The sequence below is a fragment of the Scardinius erythrophthalmus genome, assembly GCF_964197995.2.
Source record: "Scardinius erythrophthalmus genome assembly, chromosome: 24".
In the NCBI taxonomy this organism is placed as follows: domain Eukaryota; kingdom Metazoa; phylum Chordata; class Actinopteri; order Cypriniformes; family Leuciscidae; genus Scardinius; species Scardinius erythrophthalmus.
Window position 1 is genome coordinate 25,263,122 of NC_138244.1, and position 10,321 is coordinate 25,273,442.

Sequence of the window (10,321 nt, forward strand, 5' to 3'; positions counted from 1 at the left end):
GTACCTTATTGTGCTTCTGTGTTAGTATGCACTGTGTTTGTGTATCTGTGTGCTTTTCTGTTCAAGTATGTTAATATTTTTTGGTTTAATGTGAGGAGCAGCAAAACAAGAGTCTGTTGTATTAGATAGTTCAGCTTATCTGTTTGACCATAAGAGACCTTTCACCTCATTTTTATCCCCAAAAGTTTGACAGTGTTACAAATTGTTTTATCAGAAGGAGTTTGCATTGCTTTCACAACATCTAATATTTGAAGAAACAACTAGAAAAGGGAAGATTTTTGGAAAAAGAGAAGTCATTTCTATTAACATCCCTTATTTTGTCTTTTTTTCTCTCCAGAAGAAAACAATGGCTTCCATACCAGTTCGGATAAGGAGTCGTTTCAACTTGAAAATGCTGCGGTAAAAATTCTTAAACATTCAGACACCAGTTTAAGGCCTCCTGATTTTAAGTTTCTACGTCAAATCATTTGATATTGCCAACACTAGTCTGAATACTGTCACAAACCTGTTGTAAAGATCTGCGTAGACCAGAATGAATTTCCATGCTGGTCCAGGCTGATTTATGCTGGTTCGTGCTGGTTTAGTGCTGGTCTAGCTTGTGGTTGCTATTAACCGCCAAATAATCTGGTCAACCAGCATAGTCTTTATTGGTCTTAAGCAAGGAAATATTGCTGGTTGTTGGGAACATCAGCATCTAAAACACAAAAAATATTGATGTTTTCAGCAGGGAAATCCTTCAAGGCTTTATGGTGTAACCATATCTCATTAGCAGGCGAGATACTTGAGATTTTGTCCAGCAAGGAACCCCTAGTAACCGCATAACAAGCTAACAGCCCTCGGCAACCACCCAAAACACACTATTGTTTATTTTAATCATTTTATAGGGTTTTCAGTGCATTGATTGTTCAGCCAACTGTACAGAAATCAGAAGCAGGTGTCATATAGCAGGTTATTGCATAAGTTAGTTATGCATTATTAAAAAAAAATGATAAAAAAAACATCCTTTGTTGAGATAAATAGATAAATAGACATGCTGTGACTCAATAGAGACGTTTTCAAAGAAATTAATATGTCTTATGAACAAAGTGTGTTTTGTCACAGGTCAATGCATTAATAAAGACATGTTTATGTTAATTAAGAACACAATGCAGGGAAACACATATCCACATATAATTGATTAGCTCATATTAATGCTCAATGGTCAGTTTTTGTTTGCCTAGACAGGTGTCCTTCCATCATGACACATTCATTCAAATCAGTTCACCTTTACCCATGCACACCCATTAAGTTTGCATATGAAAAATAACTTGTTCCCAAACAACTTCCAGTGTGTTTGCAGTTTTGGTTTTGGTTTTCAGGATTGTTCTTTGTGGCGCCGTTTTACCAGTAAAACAAGTTTGTTTTGAGAAACTCTATTGTGGACTTGAGAAACAGATGATCTTAATGGATTAGAGTTGCACGATTACAGATACATTGAGAATCGCGATTGAATCGCGAGTCTCCCACGATTCTGAATAGACAACTAAACAAAATAAATGTAAATAACTAAAGGTTCTTACAAAATATGAATTGCTGCAGTCTATATAAAAATATTTAATTAATTTGAATTAATTATATTCATACAGGGTCTTAATTAATTATATATATATTTTTATTTATTATTGAATTAATGATTCAGTGACTCACTCTTCACTTGTTTCATTACTAGATGAATTAGCATTTAACTAATCTCGTGAATGAATGATCCAATGACAAATACATTTTTTAACAGTCACTTGTCGCCACCTACTGGTGTAACAATGTAATCAATACAATCTTTATTTGAGGCTTCAAATTACTGATCGTTACCATAGACATCAGTGCTTATATCCGAACTATAAACTTTTATCCCAGTACTTCTGTGATAATCTGAATTGATGTAAGACAGAAATAATGTCACTGTATGGTTAAAAAGCCTGTTTGTGAAGCTGTTTCATAGCAGGCATCGCCAACACAGATTTGAATGTTCGCTGTGATCTTACTTCTCAAAGGTTTAATAGACATAGCCGAATAGTTATAATGTAGGAAAAATATCTCTGTAGTGTTTGAATCGAAATCGCAATGTTTCAACGATTAATTGTGCAGCTCTAATCCAAAGATGAAAATTCTGTCATCATTTGCTTGTATGAAGACCCGTATGTAAGTTTCACAGTGTGTTCATGCTGCATACAGTGAAAGTGAATAGGGACTGGGACTCAAAAATGACAAAACAGATCCATAAAAGTATCTTAAAGTCCATACGACTGAAGTCATGCAAAAAACTGAACAGTATTTAAAATGTTTCCCCTCTTTCACTGCTCTCAAATTTCATTCACACCTGCGCATAATATTCAGACCTAGCATAGCGTGTCAGATTTGTTCTCAGTAGCCGTGTTTCCACTGTCGGGCCAATAGCGGGCGCGCTAGTGCGTGCCAGTCGCGTTTCCACTGTCACTTCTGGGCTTGATTGGGCCTTCTCAGGGCTTCCTCTGTTTCAACAGCCGGGGGTTCATGGCCTGCCGAATACCTTGGCCCAAAGTAAGCCAACTGGGGCTTGAGGAGTGCCTGGTCATGTACAAAGTCAGGAGAGGGTCAACACCGCTGCTCATCAGCTAACCTCAACATTTAAGACATTTAAAACAATTTTCAGTTCAAAACTCATTATCAGACACCAGCAAGTATCCTAAATAACTTCCGCATGTGATCCGATAGGGATTCTGATCACAGTATGAGGCAGAAATATATTTCTATACGATGCTAAAGGATACTTTGTTAACTTGAAGAACTTAGACAAATTACTGTCACTCTAGCATTTTTTTATTGTAAATCATTGGTCAAATATAGATTATGTAGTCTCAAGTCTTTAAGTGAAGACCAAACGTCATGTTCATTTTGTGATCTAGCTAGTTTTCAGTCAGATAGCTTCCCCATGCTGGTGAAATAGTGGGGTTGTGTGAAGGCGTGTTAAAGCGGGTTTTAGGGTAGGGCTGTTGTTGGGCTGTTGGCCTGACAGTGGAAACACAGCTTGGTTTGGTCCTCGCGGCTCGAGTTGCGAGGCTATTGGCCCGATATGTTGTTAGCCCTGGCTCGCACTGGCTGACTGTGGAAAAGCGGCCGGTCACACTAATGTCTCGTGACTGATCATGACACGTTGATTTTGAATATGCACATTCATGAAGGAGATTTTCATTGAATAACTTGAATAAATATTTAAATTTTAGTCAGTTTACCCTATCTTAAACTTCAGAAGACTTGGAATATTAGTCAAATAGACTAATTTTCTGATATATTTATTATGCTTTACAAAAAAAAAAAATCATTTTTGGAGTTTAACTGACCCCTAGTTTCACTTTTATTGCATGGAGTTGAGTGAACATTCTTGAAAATGTCTTCATTTGTGTTCTTCCACGGAAGAAATAAAATCATACAGGTTTTGAATTACATTAGTGTGTGGAAATAACAGAATTTTCATTTCTATTGTAAATTGTTCCCCCTACTTCTTACTTCCCCTCAGACTCAGATGAAATACTTTGAGTTTTGCTGATGTCATCAAAAGAAAATACTGAAGTTCACTTTATCTTCGCTGTTATCTGTCCTTCACCCTTCTCTATATTTTTCTTGGCTTTTTATGTTTTTATGTTTTTCTTTTTCTTAGACTGCTTCAAGATAAGCGCTCTCTGTTGCACACCTTCTCTTCTCTCTGTTCTGTTTTTCTTCCTGTTTGTGTAGTCCATGGTGAGTGTGGTCTCTGAATGCACAAGCACTGTGTCTGTTTGCTCAAGTCATTCTTCAGTGATTGAATGTGAACAGTGTGAGCGAGAACACACTGAACCACAGCAGCACCTCTCCAGCTTTAAGGGGGTAAGAAGGGAGTGTGTTTTTGTTGTGTGTGAGTTTGAAGTGTGACTTACAGGGGCCATCATGGAAAACACATTTTTTATCAAATAGTTAAACATCAAAAATGTCATATTTATTTAACAGGCTATCAAGTCATCACAATAACTTAGCAGAATCAATTATAAATTAATTGCAATACTTGATTGTGAAATAGTGGACTATAGGCCAGTTGTATGATAGTTGTATGTTCAATGATATAAAAACATCTAAAGCCAATTGTTTTTGTCATGTATATTATTCAATACTTAATGCAAATTCCACAATAATGTAATGTACATGTATAAATGACGGAATTATCCACTATGCAGGGCTTTTCTCATCTAGTGCTGATAAATTAATTTAATAGCATGCAGTTAATCAGAATATGATATAATTAATTTGATTTCTTTTTAATCAATTTGGGCCAGATTTACTAAACAGGGCAAATTAGCACGAGAGAGCAATTCCAAAAAAGCACAGATGGGAGTGGAAAGATCTGAAAAGTTAATTTATACAAATTAAAGAACACAGACGCAGCCGGATCATTTCCATAATGACCAACACAATCTACCAAGTGCAGCACAAATCAGCGTCTCGTTTAATTCAGGGCCGTAAATAATGGTGCAAATACCAGTAAATTGACTCGCGCAAACCTTAGTAGATCACCTTGCATGATTAATTTAAATATTCTCCTCCCATAAGTTTTGTGTAAAGAGAAACTCCTACAAATGCATATGCAATAAGATCAGCCGCAAAAATAACCTTGTCCACGACTTTAAAGCGCTAATTCTTCACTGCGTGTCTTTAGTAAATTTGTTTTTGTTTGTTAGTTTAACACCAAATGAGGGTTTGCGCTGGCATAAACTGTTAATAAATCTGGCCCATTATGTTTAAATAAACAAACAATATGTCCCATTTTTTAAAAGCCACATTCATAACAAAGATAGACACTTAAGCCTCTTGCATATTTCCTTTTTGCAATTATTAATATTATGCTTTTCTCTACTCACAACCAGAGTGTTTGCATGTCCTGCTACTTTAGACATTCATAGCGATGGCCGTTCACTCACTGCTGAGGCCTTAGAAGAGAGTCTTCTGTTGATAACATGCTATTAGATTATTTTTTATATACTTAATCTGGCTTCATTATTACAATAAAGCATTCTGAAATAAATTAGTAACAGATGAACATCAAATGGACTTTCGCCCGGATGGTTTATTGTGTAGTGTGAACAGAGCAGGCGTTGACATTTGTGTGCTTTACCTTTGTTACTGTGTGTATTCTAGTGTCATTAACCTCACAACACACTCAATTCATCCACAGATCTGGAGAAAGAGAGCATTATTTCTGAAGTATCGCTCCAGGGTACGCCACGGTAAAGAGGGCTGAACTGTGTGTGTGTGTGTGTGTGTGCTTGCTTTGAGTGAGCATCTTGCATTTTGATCATATTAGACTCTATTATTGTGTTGTGAAAAACATCATGAAATGCATGGCAAAGTTTCTATAAAGTCAAGTCAAGTCAAGTCAAGTTTATTTATATAGCGCTTTTCACAACACAGGTTGTATCAAAGCAGCTTCACAGTAATAAATTAGAACAATACATCAATGTTTGTTTCTAGTGGAACGTCTACGTTCGGTAATGCTGATCAATAGTATCGTTGATTGATTAATTCAATTAAATATCCCCAAATATCCCCAACTGAGCAAGCCAAAGGCAACAGTGGCAAGGAACCGAAAAACTCCATCAGGTGACCTAATGGAGAAAAAAAAAACCTTGGGAGAACCCGGGCTCAGTCGGGGGCCAGTTCTCCTCTGGCGTTTATGAACTAGAGGTCGGATTTAACTGTAGGATTAAAAGTATTATATGAATGCCTGGCTGAAGAGATGCGTCTTTAATCTAGTTTTAAACTGGGAGAGTGAGTCTGAGCAACGAACAGTATCCGGAAGACTATTCCAGAGTTTTGGTGCTAAATGTGAAAATGCTCTCCCTCCTTTGGTGGATCTGGATATCCTAGGTATGACCAAAAGCCTCGAATTTAGTGATCTTAAAGAGCGCGATGGATTATAGGGCGATAGAAGATCGGTTAAATAGACTGGAGCTAAGCCGTTTAGGGCTTTATAAGTCAGTAGCAATACCTTGTAATTAATACGGGACTTTATAGGTAACCAATGTAGGGATGATAAAATCGGTGTTATATGATCATATTTTCTTGATCTAGTTAGAACTCTAGCGGCGGCATTTTGGACTAACTGTAGCTTGTTTATTAAGGATGCAGGACAACCGGCTAATAACGCATTACAGTAATCTAGTCTCGAGGTCATGAATGCATGAACTAACTTTTCTGCGTCAGAAACTGATAGCATATTACGTAGCTTAGCAATGTTTCTAAGGTGGAAAAAGGCTGTTCTTGTAACATATGAAATATGATTTTCAAAAGACAGGTTGCAGTCTAATATAACACCCAGGTCTTTTACTGTAGAGGATGAAGTAACAGGACATCCTACTATGTTAAAGTTGTATTGTGAGAGGTTTTGTGGGTGGTTTTTTGAACCGATAAGTAGTACCTCTGTCTTGTCTGGATTTAATAAAAGAAAATTATGCGTCATCCAATCTTTTATATCTTTAACACACTCTGTCAATTTGGATAATTTAGCGTTTTCATCTGGCCGTGATGAAATATAGATTTGAGTGTCATCAGCATAACAATGGAAACTAATTCCATGTTTCCTTATAATATTTCCAAGTGGCAGCATATATATTGAGAATAATAGAGGGCCTAACACAGATCCCTGCGGCACTCCATAGTTTACTGGAGTTATGATAGATTTTTCTCCATTTAAATAAACAAAATGGTAGCGGTCAGATAAATACGATCTAAACCAGCTTAATGCTTGTCCTTGAACACCAGTATAATTTTGTAGTCGATCTAAGAGTATTGTATGATCTATAGTATCGAACGCAGCACTAAGATCAAGTAAAACTAATATTGAGATACAGCCTTGGTCAGAAGCTAAAAGTAAATCATTTGTGATTTTAACGAGCGCAGTTTCAGTGCTATGATGCGGCCTGAATCCAGACTGTGACTTATGGTTGTGTAAAACTAAATATTCAGTGGGAAATACTGTAGGGTGGGACCTAATTTTATAACTGTATGTATTGGATTGGGAAGAGACAATTTAGTGGATTGTTTGAATTGCTTGAGTATTAAATGTCAGGTTGTAACGGGTCCTGCAGTGTGCTATGACTTTTCTAATAGTTTTTGACTGTTGAATGATGAAATATTCTTGAAGGAGGGGTTCAAGCCATATGTAGGGACACAAGCTAAACCTACAGTTGTCGCGCCGACTCGTGCATTGTGTGGTGCAAGACAAACACACGACAAAGAAAATGATGTATAGCAGGCTTTAATAATCTACAAGGCAAATTCCAACTTAGATAAGCAGTCCAACACAATGCACACACTGATGAGAACCGACAATAAAACTCAAACAGAACTGAACTTGAGTAGTGGAGATAACAAGACACACACCTAAACATAATTATGAGATCAAATGAATAACCATGACAACTAAGGTGTGAATGGAGCAAAACACAAACAAAGTGCACGTGGTGTGACAACAGTATTTCATACACTATTTTTTTTACTTGTAAGTTGACTTGTTAAGTAGCCTTGATCATGTCAGCCAAAATAGTTTCATAGGCATTATGTAGTACAATTTTAAGAAATATTATTTTAAGGAAATATTTAGCAAAACAGTTTTTTTTTCTTTAGAAATCTGAATTGTGCACAATAAAATAAGGGAATTTTTTTCAGAAAGTAAATTGATTTTATGTTGAATTCTCTGAAAAATGTAAATGCTATGGCGTGATCAAAAGTGGTCTGTCACGTCTACATCTGGCTCGAATGATGGTGTGTTTTGCGCAGGACTATCGGTTTAAATAACAGGAATGTTTGAGAAACCTGTTTGTATTATTTTCCAATTGCATTTGCTACAGAAAAGGAGTAAAAGTACATCTGTAGCAAAACAGCTTTAAGTGACAAAACTAATGAATGTGAATTACTTTGAAACTCTACACACACATTTTAAATCCACAATACATTATCCCAAACATTGTGCAGGCTAGAGTTGTCCAAACAAACTATTTCATATTGAACAATGTTGTTGATTTGTTAAGGGTTTGTGAGCTCTGAGCCTGCATTGCAGCATCAATAAATTATGTTTAGTGCAGATTTTTAAAGCAGCATTTTAAAACATCAGAGGAAAGAAACAGAAATGGAAATCACAGACGGCGGACTTTGAAATCTTTAACCCATTTGTTGAGATGTTAACATATGGTTTGCATGTTAATATATGGTTTGCACATTATTAAAAATGGTTGAGAGAACTTTAATTGATTAATTTTACCTTGGTTTTTTCTCCAGCTTTCTTAAAAAATGCTTTTGTTTTAGTGTGTATTATTAAGTTTCTAAAAAAAACACTAAGTTCCCTTCCCTGTATGATAACATGTCTGTGAACATAAAAGCATCATCATGTTCATTAGCTGTGTTTTTTATAGAGTCTGAGTCTCTAATTGTGTCATGTTCCATAATTATATATCTGTGTTGGAGATAGTGGTTTTTTTTTTTTTTTTGTGGCTGAAGCTCACTCTGTCCCGGCCTGATTTACCTAACCACGCATATACTTACTCTATATGCCAGTGCAGGAGTGTATGGTTATTATTGACTGCTTTTTTTTTTTTCTAACATATGTTCATATGCATCATCTTCAACTTGTAATTATAGTAAATGAAAGAGGGAGAGACCTGTAGTGAAAGAACAGCAGTCGCTGTGCCAGGTCAAACATATATATCCCTGCTTACAGTAAAGAGACAGCAGGATGTTAATTAGATGATGTTTGCACAGAAGTTCAGTTGTTTAGAAAGGGATCAGGCTACATCACTCTTAAAGGGACAGTTCATAAAAAAAGAGAAGAAAAAAGAATTGTTAGCATTTACACCATGTCAGGAATAATTTTATACAGATTTTGAACAATATGATGTGAGTGAGTAAATAATGGCAGATTTTTTAGCTTTACCAAATTTGGAAAAACAAAAACACTGGGAAAGTACAATACGGATGTGAAGAAGACATAGTGAATCAGATGGGAAAGTCATGAGATACGCCTGATTATTTACATGCAATTGTAACTTTCTGACGCTGAGGTTGGTCCTTTTGAAAATGTCACGATTTGTAAATGGGTTTTGAGCTTGACATGCAAATGACAGCAGAGAGAACATTACAATTTTATTGCTCAGCGGATACTCTTTCATAGCTCAGCATACTCTAAGGCAGGGTTTCTCAAACTCGGTCCTGGAGGGCCACTGTCCTGCACAGTTTAGCTCCAACCCTGATCAAACACACCTAGCTGTGAGTTTCTAGTGATCCTGAAGACATTGATTAGCTTGCTCAGGTGTGTTTGATCAGGGTTGGAGCTAAGCTGTGCAGGACAGTGGCTCTCCAGGACCGAGTTTGAGAAACACTGCTCTAAGGGTTAGTTTACCCAAAACTGACAGATTCAGTATTTACCCACTTAATATGTAATCTGTCAATGTAAACGATAAAAACAAAGAACAATTTCCCTAGATTTACATTGAGGGAGGGACTTAAGCCTTATAGAGACCAGAATATCATAGCCTTAAGGATAGACTCTTTGAAATTTGGCCAGTAAGCAAGAACACAATAGCAACGCCCTAACAACCACCCAGACCACTTTCACAACAGGAAAGCAACATGTTTGAAAACACCCATAACACTATAGTGACTACACATAAACTCTCTGACAACCACCTGATCATCTACTTTACAATGCCCTAGCCGCCACCTAGCAACACCCTACCAACCTTTAGCAACCATGTAGCAATGCCGTAACAACCACCCAGACCACCCTTGCAACAGCATATCAAGGTGCTAAAATTAACCACCTGAGCATCCAGCTCACTCAAAATACCTTAGCAACCGCATAGCAACACCCTACCAACCACCTCCCACATCAACCTAGCAACCACACAGAAGGCAAGGCAAGTTCATTCATAAGGCACATTTCATACACAATACTAGTAATTAAAAGAGCTTTACACAGTCAAGGTCAAGTCTGAAATCATTTAAAATAATCAACAAAAAAAAATTAACAAAGAACAAGAAAAGAAACCAATGCTTATTTAAAACTGGAATAAAATGAAGGCTAAGCAACTCGAAACAACATGTCTACACTCAGGGCTGTACACAGGGTTTCATAACTACCCAAGACATTTGCTGGAGGGTACGGAGACATGAACAATTTACAATAAGGTCCCATTAGTTAATGTTTGTCTATGTATTAACTAACATTAACAACGAGCAATCCATGAATAACCATGAATATGCAAATTATCCCCGCCTCCACTTA

The 10,321-nt window shown here is 36.7% G+C and overlaps 1 protein-coding gene across 5 annotated transcripts in view; it reads left to right on the forward strand.

The window, feature by feature from the left end:
• Window positions 1-10,321, forward strand: part of ano5a (anoctamin 5a) — a 40,783-nt gene that overhangs the window by 3,756 nt on the left and 26,706 nt on the right. For 2 of the 5 annotated variants that reach the window (XM_081356106.1, XM_081356107.1), the window contains exons 2-4: window positions 338-399; window positions 3,748-3,879; window positions 5,219-5,260. In XM_081356106.1, coding sequence (XP_081212232.1) covers window positions 338-399; window positions 3,748-3,879; window positions 5,219-5,260 — 236 coding nt within the window. The remainder of the gene's footprint in view (window positions 1-337; window positions 400-3,747; window positions 3,880-5,218; window positions 5,261-10,321) is intronic. The other 3 variants (XM_081356109.1, XM_081356110.1, XM_081356108.1) reach the window with 2 other exon arrangements.